This window comes from Chiloscyllium plagiosum, unplaced genomic scaffold, assembly GCF_037043375.1.
Source record: "Chiloscyllium plagiosum isolate Xiang-an unplaced genomic scaffold, Cpla_swu_hap1 HiC_scaffold_18, whole genome shotgun sequence".
Classification (NCBI taxonomy): domain Eukaryota; kingdom Metazoa; phylum Chordata; class Chondrichthyes; order Orectolobiformes; family Hemiscylliidae; genus Chiloscyllium; species Chiloscyllium plagiosum.
In genome coordinates this window covers 55,296,030-55,317,647 of record NW_028270156.1, presented here as the reverse complement: position 1 = coordinate 55,317,647, position 21,618 = coordinate 55,296,030, and the positions used below count along the sequence as shown (strand labels likewise).

The 21,618-nt window shown below is 41.3% G+C and overlaps 1 protein-coding gene across 1 annotated transcript in view; it reads right to left on the bottom strand.

Annotated features, from left to right (window-relative positions):
- The window catches only part of gtf2h1 (general transcription factor IIH, polypeptide 1), a 69,866-nt gene that overhangs the window by 18,041 nt on the left and 30,207 nt on the right, over positions 1-21,618 (bottom strand). Inside the window, exons 8-11 of the mRNA XM_043706099.2 lie at positions 18,938-19,017; positions 13,262-13,380; positions 10,889-10,976; positions 5,646-5,734 (exon numbers count right to left, since the gene is read on the bottom strand). Of these exons, the coding sequence (XP_043562034.1) occupies positions 5,646-5,734; positions 10,889-10,976; positions 13,262-13,380; positions 18,938-19,017 (376 nt within the window). The remainder of the gene's footprint in view (positions 1-5,645; positions 5,735-10,888; positions 10,977-13,261; positions 13,381-18,937; positions 19,018-21,618) is intronic.

Genomic DNA, 21,618 nt, shown 5'->3' with positions numbered 1-21,618 from the left:
TATTGTTCACTGTGTGGAATATGGGTGGGAACTCTTATCAACTGACAGATCAAATTTGTGCAGAGCTAAAATAATATTTAAAGGTTTGCCTTGCTGAAGATAAAGTGAGAGTCCCCAGAAACCACTTGTGGTGGAAAATAGAATAGCAAAGAAAAAGAACAGAAGTTAATGTCACTGGACTAGTAACCAGGAGACCAAGGCAATACTGATTAGGTTAGATTCCCTCCAGTGTGGAAACAGGCCCGTCGGTCCAACAAGTCCACACCAGTCCTCCAAAGAGTAACCCATCCAGACCCATTTTCCTCTGACTAATGCACCTAATACAATGGGCAATTTAGCCTGGCCAATTCACCTAACCTGCACATCTTTGGACTGCGGGAGGAAACCCACACAGACCTGGGGAGAATGTGCAAACTTCACACAGCCAGTCACCCAAGGCTGGAATCGAACCTGGTTCCCTGGTGCTGTGAGGCTGTAATGCTAACCACTGAGCCACCATGCCGCCCACCTCTGGGGAGGTGGGTTTGAATCCCACCATGATAGATAATAAAATCTAAATTCAATCACTGATCAGTGATTGATAAAAACTATTCTCATGGTGCTCATTGTCATGAAGCAATTGTCATGAAAACATATCCGTTTCCAGTTCACTAATGTCCTTCAGGGAATGAAAAATCAGTCATCCTCACCTGATCTGGCCTTCATGTGACTCAAACTCCCAGCAATATGGCTGACTATTAACAACTCTCTGAGGTGAGCTAGTAAGCCACTGCCAAAACACTGGAAAAAAATACTGAAACTGGACAGACTGACCTGGCATCAACCAAGGCACTGGAAACAACAATGGCACACAAAATGGAATAGAGTACAAAAGCAAGGAAGTTATGCTAGAACTTGGTGGGTGGTGGAAATCTGTTAATCAGTTCCTGAAAAGGTGGTCCAATCAGAAACTCCCATAGCATTTAGATCATCAGACCATAAGACATAGAAGTAGAAGCTTAATGTCAGAAAATTTTCTGATTCAGAATGTGGATGTACCTACTAGTGAAGGTGCAAAACTTGACCTACTCTTGAGAAATAAGCAGGGCAGTGACTGAGGTGTCAGTGCGGGAGCACTTTGGGGCTAGCGACCATAATTCTAGCAGCTTTAAAATAGTGATGGAAAAAGATAGACCAGATCTGAAAGTTGAGGTTCTTAAGCGGGAAAGGCTAATTTTGACGGTATTATGCAAGAACTTTCAAAAGCTGACTGAGAGCAGATGTTCATAGGTAAAGGGACTGCTGGAAAATGGGAAGCCTTCAGAAATGAGATAACGAGAGTGCAGAGACAGTATATTCCTGTTAAAATAAAAGGAAAGGCTGGTAGGTGTAGAGAATGCTGGATGACTAGAGAAATTGAGGTTCTGATTGAGAAAAAGAAGGAAGCATATGTCAGGTATAGACAGGATAGATCGAGTGAATCCTTGGAAGAGTATAAAGGCAGTAGGAGTATACTTAAGAGAGAAATCAGGAGGGCAAAAAAAGGGACATGAGATAGCTTTGGCAAATAGAGTTAAAGGGAATCCAAAGGGTTTTTACAATTAAGGACAAAAGGGTAACTAGGGTGAGAATAGGGCCCCTCAAAAATCAGCCTTTGTGTGGAGCCGCAGGAGATGGGGGAAGATACTAAACGAGTATTTTGCATCAGTATTTACTGTGGAAAAGAACATGGAAGATATAGGATGTAGGGAAATAGATGGTGACATCTTGAAAAATGTCCATTTTACAGAGGAGGAAGTGCTGGATGTCTTGAAATGCATAAAGGTGAGTAAATCCCTAGGACTTGATCAAGTGTACCCTAGAACTCTGTGGGAAGCTAGGGAAGTGATTGCTGGGCTCCTTGCTGAGGTAGTTATATCATCAATAGTCACAGGCGAGGTGCTGGAAGACTGGAGGTTGGCTAACGTGGTACCACTATTGAAGAAAGGTGGTAAAGACAAGCCAAAGAATTATAGATTGGTGAGCCTGCCATCGGTGGTGGGTAAGTTGTTGGAGGGAATCCTGAGGGACAGGATTTACATGTATTTGGAAAGGCAAGGACTGATTAGGGATAGTCAATATGGCTTCATGCCTCACAAACTTGATTGGGTTTTTTGAAGACGAAACAAAGAGGATTGGTGAGGGCAGAGAAGTATACGTGATCTATATGGACTTCAGTAAGGCATTCAACAATGGGAGACTGGTTAGCAAGGTTAGATCTCATGGAATACAGGGACAACTAGCCATTTGAATACAGAACTGGCTTAAAGGTAGAAGACAGAGGGTGGTGGTGGAGGGTTGTTTTCAGATTGGAGGCCTGTGACCAATTGAGTGCCACAAGGATCGGAGCTAGATCCACTACCTTCCGTCATTTGTATAAATAATTTGGATGTGGACCTAAGAGGTATAGTTAGTAAGTTTGCAGATGACAGCAAAATTGGAGGTGTAATGGACAGTGAAGAATGTCACCTCAGATTACAATGGGATCTCGATCAGATGGGTCAATGGGCTGAAGAGTGACAGACGGAATTTAATTTAGACAAATGCGAGGGGTTGCATTTTGGGAAAGCAAATCTTAGCAAGACTTGTACACTTAATGGTAAGGTCCAAGGAAATGTTGCTGAACAAAGAGACGTTGGAATGTAGGTTCATAGCTCCTTGAAAATAGAGTCACAGGTAGATAGGATAGTGAAGGCGGCATTTGGTATGCTTTCCTTTATTGGTCAGAGTATTGAGTACAGGAGTTGGGAGGTCATGTTGCAGCTCTACAGGACGTTGGTTAGGCCACTTTTAGAATATAGTGTGAAATTCTGGTTACCTTCCTATCGGAAGGATGTTGTGAAACTTGAAAGGGTTCAGAAAAGATTTACAAGCACGTTGCTAGGGTTGGAGGATTTGAGTTATAGGGAGAGGTTGAATCGGCTAGGGCTGCTTTTCCTGGAGCATCAGAGGCTGAGGGGTGACCTTGTAAAGGTTTATACAATTATGAAGAGCATGGATAGGATAAATAGACAAAGTGTTTTCCCTGGGGTGTGGGAAAACTAGAACTAGAGGGCATAGATTTAGGGTGAGAGGGGAAAGATATAAAAGAGCAACAATATATAAAAGGGCAATTTTTTCACGCAGAGGATGGTGCATGTATGGAATGAACTGCCAGAGGAAGTGGTGAAGGCTGGATCAATTGCAAAATTTAAAAGCCATCTGGATGGGTATATGAATAAGAAGAGTTGAGAGGGATATGGGCCAGGTGCTGGCAGGTGGGACTAGATTAGGTTGGGATCACTGGTCGGCATGGACAGGTTGGACTGAAGGGTCTGTTTCTGTGCTGTATATCTCTACGACTCTAAGTTAGCCATTCAGTCCATCAAGTCTATTCCACCATTCAATGAGATCATGGCTGATCCGATAATCCTCAATTCCACTTTCCTGCCTTTTTCTCATAATCCTTAATTCCATTACTGATTAAAAAATCTGTCAATCTCAACCTTGAATATACTTAACCACCCAGCCTCTACAGTACTCTGCAGTAAAGAATTCCATAGATTTGTGATTTTCTGAGAGAGGAAATCCATCTTCATCTCTGTCTTAAATGTGTGGCCATTACTGTGTGATTATGGTCTCTGGTCCTCAACTCTCCCATGTGGGGAAACAACCAATGCTCTCTTTAAACTGCACGGCTGCTTCAAGGTTCCTTGCAAGCTGATCGTTATGCCAAAGAATTGATTCTCGGTTTTGGGAGTCGACTGCACACCAATAAAATAATTAAAGGACAATTGGAAACAACATTTCTGCATCTACCCTGTCAAGTGTCTAAGAATCCTGCATGTTTCAATAAAGTCACTCTTCTAAATTCCAATAAGTACAGGCCCAAGTTACTCAACTTCTCTTTATGAGATAATCCCTCAATACCCAGGTTCTACTGAGTGAATTTCTCTACACTGCATCTAATGTCAGTATATCTTTCCTTTGATGAGGGGACCAAAACTGTTCACAGTGGTATTTAAATACTGAATTATATTGCCATATATTTGAAGGGCCAAAAGATTGAAAATGGGATTAGTGTGGTCATAGGTTTCACAGAACTCCATAGAATCCCTACAGTATGGACAATTTGGCCCATTAAGTCCATATTGACCCTCCAAACAGCATCCCACCCAAACGTGCCCTTACCTATCACTATCACCCTGCATCTCCCATAGCTAACTCACCAAGCCTGCACATCCTTGGACACTATGGACAATTTAGCATGGCCAATCCACGTAACCCACACATCTTTGGGCTGTGGGAGGAAACTGGAGCACCCAGAGGATACCCAGGGAGACACAGGGAGAATGTGCAAACTCCACGAAGACAGTCTTATGAGAGTGTAATCGAACCTTGGTCCCTGGCACTGTGAGGCAGCAGTGCTTACCACTAAGCCACCATACCACCTCCTTTATTGACCAAGGATAATGATAGACTGAACGGGCTCTTTCTGTGCTGTAAATATCTATGAGCCTGACAGTCATAGAGATGTACAGCACGGAAATAGACCCTTCGGTCCAACCCTTCCATGCCGACCAGATATCTTAAATTAATCTCATCTCATTTGCCAGCATTTGGACTATGTCTCTCTCAACCCTTCTTATTCACATACCAATCCAAATGAGTTTTAAATGTTGTAATTGTACCAGCCTCCTCCATTTCCTCTGGCAGCTCATTCCATACACGCACCACCCACTTCTGGACATTGTGTCAGAATTGGGACTATTGCCCCACAGACTGTTCAACCAACAACCTGAATTAGACATTCTGATAGAATCACACTATACAGATAAGGTCCCAAACACCACCATCACTGTCCCACCTCACTGCACCTGCCCCAGTTACAGGACAGACCCACCAGAGGTGGTGGCACAGTGGTATACAGGTGGGAGGGAGAAGCCCTGGGAGCCCTCAATATTAACTCCAGACTTCAGGAATGCCATGGCATCAGGCAAAGAAAGCTCCTGCTGATTACCAGCACTGTCATCCTTCAATTGATGAATCAATACTCCCTCATGTTGAACATAACTAGGAAGTGAGGATAGCAAGGTCACAGAATATATGCAGGTGGGGGATTTCAACTTCTACCACCAAGAATTGCACCACTCTGTGCTGTGCCAGCCAATTTCTAAAGAGCACAGACTGGGTCTGCAGTCAGTAGTGAAGGAACCAACAAGAGGCAAAAATATACTTGTCCTCACCAACCTACCTAAAGCAGATTAATTTGTCCATGACAGTATTGGTAGGAGAAAGACTGCATAGTCTTTGTAGAAATACCCCTTCCTTTGCATTGAAGCTACCCTCTGTCATGTTGTGTGGCACTACAAGAGTTAGATTTCCAACAGAACTAGCACGTCACAACTGAACATCCATGAGGCACTGTGAACTGTTAGCTGCAGAACTATATTCAACCACAATCTGAAACCTCATAGCCTGTCCTATCCCCTAATCCATGATTACCAACAAGTGAAAAAAAGACATTGCCGTTTAAATGTTGCCTGCTATGGAAGGTTGCTGAATCAGTTTAAATTACAGCATGCATGTTTGTGCCATGTATAATTTATTTATCAGTGTGGGGTCTCAGTGCCTTTCTATGAACCTACCTGTCTGCTTTCTTCAAATTTAATGCAACTGTCTTCTTTGAGTTCTTCTCTCCCAAATCTTCATACTCTATGGCTTCCTGCAGCTTCACCTTTCAAAAAAAAAGCAAGAAACAAATTTTATTACAAACAGTAACACACATGCTCATATCCAATTGCTGCTCTCTCCTACACCACCAACCACCCCATCTGATTTAGGCATTCTGATCCACTGAGCCATCCCCCTCAGCTAACGTGTAATGATACATTGCTTTCTAATTTTTTTGATCCTTTTCAGACAATTTCTAGTAGAATCAAACTCCAGTTTGACTAATTTCAATTATCAGTTCACCAGCTGGGAAATGTAACATGTTTCTCTATTAGTTTTATGCAAAGTTCAGTCTTTGAACCAGACCAGTGCTTTTCAAATTTTCTCCCATTCTCACTTTTTGATGTTCAAAGCTGTTGTGACCCCAGATCTAAAAACGTTATCTGTGAGGGTCTCGGTGCATTGCCAGAAGAGATGTCTGTAAGAATGGAGTGGCTCCAGGTTTGGATGCCTGTTCGAGTAGGCATGTGTACATGTGCATGTGCGTCTATCATGCCTGTAGGAACAGTGGAGGTTTCAGGATTGCAAGTATCTATTACCAGGTATGAGGGAGTAATGCCTGTGAGAGGAAGGGTAAAGGGAGGTGCAGAAAGAATGATTGCATGTGCATGTGAATGGGCGAGTGCTTGGTGATTGCCACTGTGGAATGCCTGAAAGAGGATTGTTTGGGGTATGGCTGAAAGGGGAGAGAAGAGGGGAGGGAGAAATACCTATGAAGAGAGAGAAGAAATACCTGCGAAGTGAATGGAGAAGAAATGCCTGTAAATGGAGAGGGGAGGGAGCCAGTAACAATACCTGAGATACACGAGGGAGAATTACCTTGAGGATGGTGAAGACAATACCTGTGAAGGTGAAATGGAAATGTTTTGGAAAGGAGGAGGGGTTGTCTGTGATAAGAGTTTGGGAGTGGAAAAAGAGAGAACACCCATGATAAGAGAGTATGAGGAGGAGGGGGAAAGAGAATGAGTATGACAAGGTGAGGGACAGTGGAATGCCTATGTGGAAGGTGGCGGAGAGATGCGGGAATATCAGTGGGAGAGTGCAGGGAGAATGAAAGACCTGTGCTACTGGCATAAAGAAAGCTCCTGAATTTACAAGATGTTTAAGTAAAAAACATCCCCCTTTCCATGAAAGGATTCTGGCCTACAACTTCACTATTAAAAATAAGATTTAAAGGCGCCTTACAGCTGTTAGAATACAGTTGGAACTCCACACACAGACATTGCAGCCTTGGACCTTTGCACCCCCCATTCCAACAACTTGAGAAGGCCATAAATAGGTCATTTGAGCAATAACATTTTAACTTCTTGGCCACCACCTCAGTCATTGAAGCTTCAAAAAGGTGACAAGGGAAATCAGGGATAGCATAAAAGCAAAAGAGAAAGCATAAAATGTGGTGAAGGCCAACCAGAGGATTAAGAAGCTTACAACCAAAGGGAGAAGATTAAATAAATAAGCTAGCCAGTAATATAAAGGAAAACTCTAAGAGTTTCTTTAGACATATAAAAGGTGAGAAAGGAACAGAAATGGACATTGGACTGCTGGAAAATGACACTGGATAGACAGTAGTGGGGAACAAGGAAATGGTTGAGGAACTGAATTATTTTGCATCATTCTTCCCACTAGGAGACACATGTAATATCCCAAAAATTCAAGAGAGTCAGGGGCAGACTTGAGTATGGTGGCATTCACCAAAGAGAAGGTGCTAGAAAAACTGAATGATCTGAAGGTCAATAAACCACCTGGACCAGATGGACTACACCCCAGAGTTCTAAGAGAGACAGCTGAAGAGACAGTGAAGGCACTAGTGGTGATCTTTCAGGAATTTCCAGAGTCAGGGAGGATCCCAGAGGACTAAAAAATCATTACTGTGACACCCCTGTTACAAAGGGAGTAAGATAAAAGATGGAAAATTACAGACTGATTAGTCTGACCTTGGTCATGGGTAAGATTTTGAAATCCATTGTGAAGGATGGGACTTTGAATACTTGGAAGTGTATGGTAAAATAGGGCAAAGTCAGCATAGTTTCATCAAAGGGAAGTCATGCCTGACAAATCTGCTGGAATTCTTTGAGGAATTAATGAGCAGACCAAGGAGAGCCAATGGATTTTATCTATCTGAATTTCAAGAAGGCCTTTGATAAGGTGCTGCACAGGAGGCTGCTGAATAAGGTAAGGGCCCATGTGTTAGAGGCAAGGTGCCAGCATGGATAGAATATTGGCTGTCTGGCAGAAAGCAGAGAATGAGGATAACAGGGTCTTTTCTCAGGATGACAGCTAGTGACAAGTGGTGTTCCACAAAGCTTTTCACTTGATATATTAATGACCTAGATGATGGCTAGGTTTGCATACAATACAAAGATAGGTAGAGGGACAGGTAGTATTGAGGTGGTGGGGAGGCTGCAGAAAGATTTGGACAGATTAGGAGCGTGGGCAAAGAAGTGGCAGATGGAGTACAACATGGGAAAGTGTGAGGTCATGCACTTTGGTAAGAAGAATAGAAGCATAGACTATTTTCTAAATGGAGAGAAAATTCAGAAGTCTGAAGTGCAAAGACACTTGGGAGCTCTTGTCCAGGATTCTCTTAAGGTAAACTTGCAGGATGAGTCAGTAGTTAGGAAGGCAAATGCAATGCTGGCATTTATTTTGAGTGGACTTGAATATAAAAGCAGGGATGTTCTTCGGAGGGTCTTTAAGGCTCTGGTCAGACCACATTTCGAGTATTGCATGCAGTTTTAGGCCCTCATCTCACAAAGGATGTACTGGCCCTGGAGCGTATTCAGAGGTGGTTCACAAGAATGGTCCTAGGAATGAACAGCTTAACATATATGAGGAATGTTTGAAGACTTTGGGTCTATACTCGATGGAGTTTAGAAGGTTGAGGGGGGATCTAATTGAAACTTACACAATACTGAATGGCCTGGACAGAGTGGATATTGGAAAGGTGGTTCCATTGGTAGGTGAAACCAGGGCCCAACAGCACAGCCTTAGAGTAAAGGGAAGACCATTTGAAATGGAGCTAAAGAGAAACTTCTTCAGCCAGAGAGTGGTGAACCTATGGAATTCACTGCCACAGATGGCTGTGGAGGCCAGGTCATTGAGTATATTTAAGATGGAGATAGATAGGTTCTTGATTGTCAAGGGGATCAAGGTTTACGTGGAGAAAGTGGGAGAATGGCGTTGAGAAACTTATCAGCCATGATTGAATGGTAGAGCAGACTCAATGTGCTGAATGGCCTAATTTCTGCTCCTATGTCTTATGGTCTTAAATAACTGGACTGCAAAAGCAAGATCAGAAATCAACATTCTCACAGAACATAAATTTCTATAGGAGAAATATTGGAAAGCGACACTGTAGTGTCGCAATGAGTAAAAGGTGATTTTTCCAGAGTATGAAGAGAAAACGCAATTTCAACAGGATCAAGAGCATGGTGCTGGAAAAGCACAGCAGGTCAGGCAGCATCCGAGGAACTGGAGATTGATGTTTCGGGCATAAGCCCTTCATCAGGAATGAGGCTTGTTGGCCAGGGGGTGCTGAGATATAAATGGGAGGGGGAATGGGGCTGAAGTATGATTGCTGGGAATGTGATAGGTAGATGAAGGTGTGCTTGGAAGCGATAGTTTGGAGGGGAGGGTGGAGCGGATAGGTGGGAAGGAAGGAAGGTAGACAGATAGGACCAGTCAAGGGGGTGGTGTGGAGTTGGAGGCTTGGGACTGGGATAAGGTGGGGAGAGGAGATATGAGGAAACAGGTGAAGTCCACATTGATCCACATGTAAGCAAGATGCCAAGTTCAGGTAAGTCCTATTTTCAATAAAGTTGGGGGAAAAAACATGGGCAAAATGACCCCACATTAAGCCATTATATAAAGTTAAGTTCATTGAACCATAGAATATTCATTGCATACATTTAAGACACAGGTGGATAAATTATTTTTAGGCAGAGGAAATAAGTATCATCAGGGAGAGAATTCAAAACAAATCAGCTATGATCTTATTGAATGGCAGAACAGGTTCAAAGAGGCAAAAGATTTACTTCTGCTTCTTTATCATATATTTGCTTGTAAATATTTTGTTCCATTGCCAATAGTGTGGAAGGAGGGAGGGATTTGGAAATGCAGCCTCATAGGATATAAAGACTGCACCTGAAGTCATTAAAGGTATAAGATAGGCTAATAAAATTCTCAATATAAACAGAAGATATTGGAAATAGCCAGTAGGTCAAGCAGCATCAATTGCGAGGGAAAGAGTCAATGTTTCAGGTGATTGCCAGCATGGAATTCTGGATTTTCCCCCTGAGCTATAAAATATAAAAGCCAAGAGGTAATGCTAAAATCTTTACAAAATCTTAAGACTTGTTAGAGTAGTTACAGAAGAGTTAGGTTTTACATTAATGGAGATTATTTGAAGGTCTGAAGATAATACACCAGATTCACTGCTCCCGAGTCTGTGGAAGCACCAATAGGAAGGCAAGTTAAAAAGATTAATTTTTTTTCATTCAAATGAGATGGATGATGGAAATATTTAAATTTCTGAAAAGATGGGCTAGTATAAAATACAGAACATTACATGGATTGAGATATAAAGGAGGAAGGACCATACAAACAAATACGGGAGAGGTTTAAAACAGAGAATAGGATAAATTTCTTTAGAACTGTGAAATTCACTTGCAGGGCATGTTGTGAGATAGAAACAATGACAAAATGCAACATTAGATCAGACAGGTGGAGAAAGAAAGGGACTGAAGAAATTTTGCTCAAGTGGAGCTGACAAGGCTGCTTCAGCAGAATGACCTACAAACTCAGGAGCAGGAGCCCTATGCAAAGTAAAGAAACTAATTGTAGTGTCTTGGACACTATCAAAGCTGAATCACCTAACACAGTTGAATAGTAATCAAACACAGGATCTTTAATGTTTGCATAACTCAGTCTGTCTTTGTGTAAATCATTGCAGACCCTTGACAAATGCAACTGGAATTTATTTTGCAACCGATCATGCTGAAACAAAATCTTCATGTGAAATGCAAGTAAGTCTTGGATAGACCATTTTATTAATTTAAGGCTTTATTCTGAGCTTGTATTTTTACTTGTTGTTGATTGTCATCTTGACTATAGTTCACTATACACAAATCTGACACCAGAATGGTACCATTGTTTTTACCTTCTTGACCGGTGGCTGGAAGCAGTCTGAATCACGGGAATTACCATCAGTGCTGTTGTTCTCATTGCTCTGATCGTTTTGAGTTTCTCTGAAGGGGACACACAGAATTACATTACATAATTGCCCTCCACATACATAATTCCTCCAACTGTGGTCTCCTTTCATCCCTTGTTTCTCTAAACACATCAGTAGATTCGGTAACTACAAATACCTAGGTGCCATCCTGGAATTTCCTTTCAAAGCCACATTGCTTCCTCAATTATCTTTCAAGATTCTCCTTAAAATGAATCTCTGGCTAATCTTTTAATCAACTCGTTCTGCTCTCACCTGCCCCTTACTGGCCAAGTACCCTATGCTTCTCATGGCTCTGCAAAGCACTTTGAGATATTCTCCTACTTTAAACATACTACATAAACACAGATATATATAAAACGGTCTCTTATGGCAGGTTTGAGGGTACATTGTTTGAGAATGTTATGTTATCAACAAGTGGTGACAAGGAATATGTGATGGGGAGTCGTACAAGTTATGAAATACAGGAAATGAAAGTCTTCAGACAAAGTCACAACTAGTGCAATATGGACAATGGAATCAAAGTATGCAGATGTAAGTTAATTACATATCAAATGCATTCTTTTTGTCATAAATTCTTTATGCCCACACACAATGAAAATTAACTTTGTAAAGTTGTCACATTATTATGCCCTCCTGCTAGTGGTTGGTTTAATGAAAAGACTTTCCTTATCAACTCCAACTTTAAGAACCAGAAATCCAATTGAATTTAGGCAACTCATCTTCTACTCTATTTGCCAATTAACCCCCATATCTTTGACTGTCCCATTCAGTGTTAGAAATTATGTTTATGTCATTAACCTCAAACAATTTTGTCAAAAAATGCATGAGAAAATTAATTTGCTTATTTTGTTTGAAAACTTAACATTATCTGATACTCTCTTTTATCTTTCCCTATTTGCAACTTTATAATGAGTAATTTTCACACACTTGGGCATACATATCCTGTTCTGTTCTGAAAATCATGACATAACTGTTACCTCAACAGATCCTTCAAAATGTGCTCTCATTCTTCAAAGTTATTTTGAAAGCGAGTGAACTGCAAGTGCATATTACTGAATGAAATTGATAGCCTAGAAAATTAGGTAAATTGTATCTATTCATGGAATCAGAGCTCTGAAAGAAAATATCAGGTCGTAATCGAGATTTATGGGAGAAGCAGAGACCTTTGAATTTTAATGAAGGTACTAAAAGGTTTTTTAAAAAAAAAGCCAATAAATAAAAGCAAATGTGTAATATTGTTTTAAATTTTGCCAAAAATATTTCACTAAATGAGGAAAAATGACAGACAATTCATTTTAGAAAGCATTTTGTGTTACGTTTTGTGGTATTGCGAGAAGCAGCACTGCTACTAGGTCAATGAATGATCAAATTCACATTGGAATTTCCCCTCAGTGTATCAGCTAGTGGCATGACAGAAAACAGCAATAGGAATTTCCCATTAAGTCATCATCCAGTTCTGACTGTGAACAGGAAAGTGTTGACGCATTATATTGAATGTCATATACACAAGGAAGTAACATTCTGATGGATTTGGCAGTTGGTGGTAAAGAAACTGCTTGTGTGGGGGTAGGCCAGAAGGGCTGGCAAGTACTAGAGAAAGTGTCCAGCCCATGCTCAGCTATCCCAAATAGTAACTTAGTTGAAGGCCCTGTGATTATAAAGGTAAAACTTAGCCTGAGATCCAGCTACTGATCATTATCTAAAACCTTCATGAGAAAATGTACGAAGGTGGCTGGTGGTCAAACCTGACTGTGATCTCAACCACAACAGGTTTATTGCAGGTGTTGCCACGTGTCTGCGCAAAGGGGAGTGGAGGGGAGTTTGTGTTGAACTGATCACTTACTGAACTAACTTGTTGTCAATTCATCACAAAATAATTAAGACTCCTGTGGTTATGTTAGTGGGTTAAAGATTCTGAGAAGCATGTTTAAATCTCACCACGCAGGAAGAAATTTAAATTCAGTTAATTAAAATAAATCTGGAAAGAAAAACTGGTAAATAATAGTGATTTCATAATTACCTGATTTACACCTTTCTGGGAAGATACAATGTATTTCCACAGTCTGGCTGATGCAATTCCACAGCAATGTGGATGACTTAACTGTCTACTGAAATGGCCTAACAAGGCATTCACTTATATTCAAGATGACCACTCAACACTATTTTCTCAAGGGAATTCAGGAAAAGCCCTGCCAGTAAAGCCCACATTCCTTGGATTTTTTTTTATATAAAAAAAATTAACTAAAAGCTATGAATAAACTTGCAAAGGAAACCAGAGGAAATTGCATTGATACATACTGTTTGCGGAGGACGGCTGCCAGAACCATGGCACTATGATGATTGAAGCGACGGATAATAGCAGCATTGCTGCTTTCCTTGTTAGGTTTGGAGGATGTAGGTGCTGAGGATCCATAACCCTGTGAACAACATTTTTTTTTGCTTCAGTAAGACTGTTAGGTTAACAAGTGAATACAAATCTAAATATAAATTTAAAACTAAGTTTTTTACCAATCCATTTTTTTCTCTACATTACACATGTCTGAGAAGAAACATCATAAGTCATGAAAATAAACATTTGCCCTTTATTGAGCACTCTACTCCCAGTCCAAATACATGCATCGGGCCCTAGCTGAATAGATGCAGCCCACTAAATAACAACGTAATTAATAAATAATCACAACAGACTATATCTGGTCTACAATTATGTAGCGCCTCATGATATCCAGCATATCATATTAATTTGCTTTTGAAATGCAGGTCATAATGTTATATAGGTAATCTACGCAACTTACACAAGATTTCAAAATAAATTGAATTATAGCTTAATCAGCTTTTTAGGATGGTGATTAAAAGAAGAATTTTACCCAGAACTGGGAGCATGTCTGCTCTTCTTCAAAGTAGAGATGTTGTTCAAGGTTTGTGTAAAGATTTATAGCTCAGGTGTCGGTTGTCATAGTTGTGGCTATATTCGCCAAGTTGGGAAGTTGATTTGCAGACATTTTGTCCCCTGTCGAGGTGATATCTTCGGTGCTTTGGAGTTTCTTGTGAAGCGCTGCTGTACTCTCTCTTCTGGAATTTATTTGGTTCCATTCCTGCTGCTGCCGGCTGCCAGTTCCATTTGTACTGGCCAGTATATTGGGTCTAGGTCTATGTGTTTGTGAATGGAGTCCATGGATGAGTACCATGCTTCTAGAATTTCTCTGGCTGTCCTCGGTTTAGCTTGTCCTATGATCATTGTGTTGTCCCAGTCGATTTTGTGGTCCTTGTCATCGGTGTGCCTGGCTACTAAGGACAACTGGTCATGGCGTTTAGTGGCTAATTGATGTTCATGGATGTGGGTTGCTAGTTGTCTGCTTTTTGTCCAAAATAGTGTTTTGTGCAGTCTTTGCATGGAATCTTGTAAATTATGTTTGTCTTGCACATGATGGGCATAGGGTCTTTTGCAGGGACTTCCGTTCTTGTCTCTACAGTGTCTTCTGGCTGTACTAACCAAGGGACTCAACTACAACCACAGGGATGCAAAAACAAGAGACTTCCTAGCTGCACTGGAATGTTTGCTCAGATCTAATGGACTAACCAAAGAGACATAGCAAGTAGTCAGACAAATCATTGAAAAGCCAAATGAACAATCTTAGCACCAAAGAGAGAGAAACCCTAAAAACACTCAAAATGACAAGAACATAATCGTAGTACAAGTGGACAAGGGCAGAATGACGGTTATAATGGACAAGACTGGATATATTCAGAAGCAGAGAAACCACTTCAAGATACCGACACCTACCTACAGAGGGAATGTGATCCCCCCATCACAGCTAACCAATAGAATAAACAACACACCATGGAACTGACAAAAAAAATAGGCTGATAACTGGGATTGACCTACCAAGGATGAAATTGGAAAGCAACAACCCCAAGACTTTACTGATTACCCAAGGTACACAAAGCAGACAAACCAATTAGACCCATTATGGCACTCCCAGGAACTCCATCACATAAACTGGCAAAAGAACTTCAACAAAAACTGAAACATTTTATCAGTGGATCCAAACATTCCATACAATCATCATAGGAATTCCTAGGCAATATCAAGAAGATAAACATAGACAAGGATGAAGCAATGGTCTCATTTGTTGTAAAGACACTGTTCATTTCAATTGACAAAACTCTAGCCACAGAGACAATAGCCAACCTTCTAGACAAACAGAACAGACGACACAACGGGGAATCTATCAACAAGGACTGTATACTCTAACTACTAAACCTGTGTTTGACGACAGACTTCACATTCAACGACCAAATATGAACAGATCAATGGAACCACCCATTTCTGGGGTCATACCAGAAGCAGTGATGCAAAGATTGGAACAAACAGCCCTCCCACAAATCCAACCTAAACTCTGGATCAGATGTGTATACAACACTTTTGTTATTGTTGAGACAACAGAAATCGAGAACACACACTACAGTATCAACACTATGCTCACAGGGAACAGACTCACGAGAGAAGAGGAAATCAACAAACAACTCCTATTCCTGGATGTGATGTTAGAAAGGTGAATGCACTACAAAGGAATACAGAGAAGCCACACACACACACACCGACAAGATCCTGAACTACAATAACCACCCAAACACACACAAGAGAAGCTGCATTAGGACGCTGTTCAAAAGGGCTACAACACACTGCAGCACTTCCAACCTGCGAAGAGAAGAGCACCTCTACAGAGTCTTTGCAAGAACAGATATCTCCGAAATTTCATCTGCAGATGCCTGGCAGACAAACAACACAAGGAATTGTCACGACCTAACTCACTAGCCATGCTACCTTATATAAATAAAGCCTCGGAACTGACAGCCAGATTTCTCTGACCACTTGGATTCATGACAGCCCATAAACCGACAGCCATGCTCAGACAATAACTCACCAGAACAAAAGACCCAATACCCATCATGTGCAAGACTAACGTAATTTATAAGATTCCATGCAAAGACTGCACAAAACACTATTTTTGACAACAGGCAGACAACTAGCAATCTGCATTCATGAATATCAACTAGCCACTAAATACCACGACCAGCTGTCCCTAGTAGCCATACACACAGATGGAAAGGACCACAACTTCGTCTGGACAACACACCGATCACAGGACAAGCTAAACAGAGGACAGCCAGAGAATTTCTAGAAGCATGGCACCCATCCACAGACTCCATCAACAAAAACATAGACCTAGAACCAACATACAGGCCACTACAACGAACCACCTGAACGGGAGCCGGAAGCAGCAGGAATGGAACCAAATAAATTCCAGAAGGCAGTACTGCAGCACTTCATAGGAGGCTCCAAAGCACCGAAAATGTCACCAAGACAGGGGACAAAATGCTTGCAAATCAACTTCCCAGCTGGGCGAACATACCCACAACTACAACAATGATGTTGGTCCTTTTGTATCCACCTCAACAGATAGTGCCACATTAATAGAATGAAGAATAATAGGAATAGGCACAGAGATAGGCCTTTGGATACATCATGTCTGTGCCATCCATGATGCTGCTCTAAACAAATTTCATCTGACTGTTCATATCCTTCTATTCCCTGCCTGTTCATGTGTCTGTCTAAATGCCTCTTAAACTTGGCTATCATATCTGTTGTTTCACTTGGCTGGCAGTGTGTTCGAGACACCTACCTTGCTTGGCCAAAATCCTGGAACTCCCTACATAACACTATGCAAGTATCTGCACAACAAATACTGTAGATTGGTTCAAGATGACAGCTTAACAATACTTTAAGGCAATTAGAGATCAGCATTAATGCATGAATGAATAAAAAAGTGCATTGATACAATGCCTTTAATTAAGAGGCAGTCCTGCGGTGGTGATGGCCTGGTGGTATTATTGCTGGTTTGTTAATCCACAGGCCTAGGTAAAGTTCTGGGGACCCAGGTTCAATTCCCGCTAATTAAGAGTTTAATGATGGCCATGAATCCATTGCTAATTGTTGGAAAAACCTATCTGGTTCACTAATGTCCTTCGGGAAGTAAACTGCCATCCTTACTTGCTCTGGCCTACATGTGACTCCAGACCCACAGCAATATGGTTGACTTTTAATTTGCCCTGCGGGCAATTAGAAATGGGCAATAAATGCTGGTCTGGCGAGCAATGTCCTCATGCCATGAATAAATAAAAAAGACTCACTATCTCCACCTCTTTAACAGTGCCTCAGCTCAAATGCTGCTGAAATGCACACTCTGTTATTTTATACTTCCAGACTTGGTTACCTCAATACAATCTTGGCCATTCTCACAACTGGTACATTCCATGAGGTCATCCAAAACACTGCTCTCCATGCCCTAGTTTGTTCGAAGTCTCAGTCTCGCATCACTCCTGTGCTTATTCATCTATAGATTCCCAGTTAAACAATAGCTTATTTAAAATTCTCATCCTTGTCACATTCCTTAAAAGGCTCAATCAACCTTATCGCTATAATCTCCTCCACCTCTACAACACACCAAGATATCTATGTTCCACCAATTATGGCCTCAAGGCCCTAAAACACAGGAATTCCCTCCTTAAATCTCTCTCTCTCTCTCTCTCTCCTCCTTTAAGACATTGCTTAAAACCTATCTATTGGATGATGCTTTGGTACATCTTCTCCTTACATCTAGGAATTAAATTTTGCCAATGATCCATTATTTTACTCCATTAAAGCCACTAAATAGATACGAATTGTGTTGTAATAGCAAAAAAAAGTCCCAAGGCATTTATAGGATGATATTAGTTGATAATAGGAACTGTGACCAAAAGCTTAGTCTGAGGAGAAAGTTCTAAAGAACACCTTAAAGGGCATTAGAGGATTAAGAGGTTTAGGGAACTTTGACATCTTTGGTGTCTTGTCGGTACGGCTGCCAGCAGTAGAGTGATAAACATCAGGCTCAGAGGAGCACAGAGATTCTGTCAGGTTGTAGAGGCAGCTGCAGACATAGGGAAAAGTGATATCATAGAATAATTTGCAAGTAAGGAAGAGAATTTAAATCCACATATTATCAGAACAGGAATCAATGTAGGTAAGAAGCAAGTAAAGAATGAGAGATGAAGAGGACTTGTTAGAAGTTAGGATAGAATAGAATAGAATAGAGTTTTGGATGATAAGTCCATGGATAGTGCAAGATAGGAAGCCAACCACCAATGTGTGGCAATAGAGAAACAGGATCTGTTTAAAGGAAGGAACGACAAAACTGAACTTATTATTAAAATTAGATCTCATGAACACATATATTAAGCAACTAACTCTCACTATTTGCCATTACTGCAAGTATCAACTACAAAGACTTATTATATATGAAGCATGCTGACTATTTTGGACAAAGTAAAAATCACACAACATCAGCTTATGTTGTGTGATTTTTAACTTTGTTCACCCCACTCCAACACCAGCACCTCCATATCGTGACTATTTTGGACACATCCTCTGAACATTCCTTTTCGTTTTTCCACTTCATTTGCCATGGTCTTTACTTGGAGAGAGGATGGCTTCCATGAGCTGCCATGTAATGAAATAGCTCAAAGTAAAATTTTAATAGAATGTTAGTCCTACTGTTCAGTCTTCCCTTCCTATGGAGGTCACACTCCTACCTCTCAACTTTCCACATCCCCACTCCTCCCATATGTTTCTGTCTGAAATCAGGTGTATGCACACTCATTATCAAAAGAGGCCTTTATGTTAAGATTGACTGGGATAGTGAAAGAGAAAAACATAGTATTACAGTTTGGAACTCCGCATGCATATTAATCTCTATTTTTTAAGTTATCATGAGGACAAGAATAATGATTGAACAGTTGCCCGTTGCCTTCCCCTACTTGATACACTGTACCCTGGCAAACTGCTTAAAATCAGAAGTACCTACTATAATTGTAACTTCATGGTACTATACACATTATTCACATGACCACTCTCACCTTTGAAAATGTAATGCTCACCTCACCCAATGATTTGTCCTCCAGCGATGTCAAATCCACCAGAGGGTTCTTCACTCCCTGACTAACCAGAGTCTTCAAACCTGTTCAAAGAAAAAATACCAGAGTATTTGTTCTCCGATACAGCACAAATAGCACAAAAGAGGTTCTATTGCAGAACCATTCAAATAACAAAAGTGAGAGATTGGGCGGCACAGTGGCGAGCAGTGCTGCCTCACAGCATCAGGGACCTGGGTTTGATTCCAGCCTCGGGCAATGGTCTGTGTAGAGTTGGCACATTCCCCCTATGTCTGTGCGGGTTTCCTCCTGGTGCTCCGGTTTGCTCCCACAATCCAAAAGATGTGCAGGTCAGGTGAATTGGCCATGCTAAAATGCCCATAGTGTTCAGGGGTGTGTAGGTTAGGTAGGGTAGGGTAATAGGTCTGGGTGGGATACTCTTCAGAGGGTCGGTGTGGACTAATTGGTTCCTCACTGTAGGGATTCTATGCAAGGATTCTACTATATGGGAATAACCAGAATGAGCCAAGTAATGTATGTAGTGTTAACATCTAACCTTTAATTCAATATGCATTTGAGGATGAAAACACAAGACCATTAAAACTTACTGAGAGAATGTTCAGGTTCTATGACAGAAGAAAACATCACAGAAAATGGGTTTCTTATGATTTAAGCCAGTTACAATTAGACTTAGCACGAGGTATTTTAGGTGTTGGAGGTGATTTCCCCCAATTCCAGGAGCAGCAATTACTGTTTTATAGGCTGTTGCATTGTTTTGGAATTTTGGAGAACAAAAAGTCAAAACAACAGCACTTTTAAAAGGGAGAAGAACAGACAAAGGAAGCACATGGTGAGGTCAGTGCAGGAAAGAGAGAGAGAGAGAGAGAGAGAGAGACCCACATTGCTAACTGACAGAGTTAGCAGTTACTGCCTTTGCTGTTGAATTCATGTATCACTGGACATCGGAGTGCGATGGGGAAAATTAAAAAAGTGAAATTCACAACTGATCTTGGAGGAACCAGAGTGGGAGAGGTCACAGCATAGAAGCAGGTAAATGGATTTTAAGCGTGGCCTTAAAATGTCTGCAGTAGTGAGTAGAGTGGGTTCTTTCATGATTATATGTTTTATTGAGCTATGTTGGTTAATTAAACTTAAAATATAAGCCATAGGTATTAATTTAACCTGGAGCAGCGTTTTGTAGAGGGATAAGACAGTGCTATTTTCTGGGTCTGTAGATTGAAAGAAGCAAAAATGGCCTTTAGTAGAGTGATATGCTCTTCTTGTCGGACATGGGAGTTTAGGGAGAGTTTACGGTTACTGAGGATTATATCTGCAATAAATGCCACTGGTTGTTAATCCTATCAGATCGAATGGATCCGTTGGAGGCGCCGTTAGAGGCATTAAGGACTTTACAAGAGCAAGAGGATGTGATGGATGGCAGTTATAGGAAGGGAGGGGGGGGGAGGAGTCTCAGATACAGTCATAGAGATGGGTTAACTCCAGGAAAGGTAAGTGAGGTAGGCAAGTAGTGCAGGAGTCTTCTGTGGCTTTCCCCATTTCAAACAAGTATGCTGTTTTGGAAAATGTAGGGGATAATGGACTCTCAGGGGAACGTAGCACAAACAGCCAGGTTTTTGGTATTAAGACTGGCTCTAATGCGATGAGGGTTACATCAGATTCCAAGCGATCTAATGTGTTAAGGGACTCTCTGGTCCGAGGTACAGACAGACGTTTCTGTGGCCAGCAGTGAAAAATCAAAATGATGTGTTGCTTCCCTGGTGCCATGATCAAAGATGTCTCTGAGAGGGTGTAGAATGTTCTCAAGTGGGAGAGGGGCCAGCAGGAGGTCATTTTATACATTGGAACCATTGACATAGGAAGGGAAAAGGTTGAGACTCTGAAGGGAGATTAGAGAGTTAGGCAGGAATTTAAAAAGGAGGTCCTTGAAGTAATATCTCGATTACTCCCGGTGCTCCGAGCTGGTGAGGGCAGGAATAGGAAGATAGAGCAGATGAATGCATACCTGAGGACCTGGTGTATGGGAGGATTCATATTTTTGGATCATTGGAAGCTGTTTTGGGATAGAAGTGACCTGTACAAGGAGGACGGATTACACCTAAACTGGAAGGGGACTAATATACTGGCAGGGAGATTTGCTGGAGATTCTCGGGAGGATTTAAATTAGTAAGGTAGGGGAGAATCCAGGGAAGATAGTGAGAAAAGATTTCAATCCGAGACTAGTACAGTTGAGAACAAAGGCGAGCCAAACAGTCAGGGCAGGCAGGGACAAAGCAGAGAACAAGGTAGGACGAATAAATTAAACTGCATTTATTTCAATGCAAGAGGCCGAACAGGGAAGGCAGATGAACTCAGGGCATGGCTAGGAACATGGGACTGCGATGTCATAGCAATTACAGAAATATTGCTCAGGGATGGACAGTACTGGCAGCTTCATGTTCCAGGATACAAACACCCTCAAACTGACAGAGGGTGGTGGTGGAGGTTTGTTTTTCAGATTGGAGACCTGTGACCAGAGGAGTGCCACAAGGATCGGTGCTGGGTCCACTACTTTTCATCATTTATATAAATGATTTGGATGTGAGCATAAGAGATATATTTTGTAAGTTTGCAAATGACACCAAAATTGGAAATATAGTGGACAGCAAAGAAGGTTGCCTCAGATTACA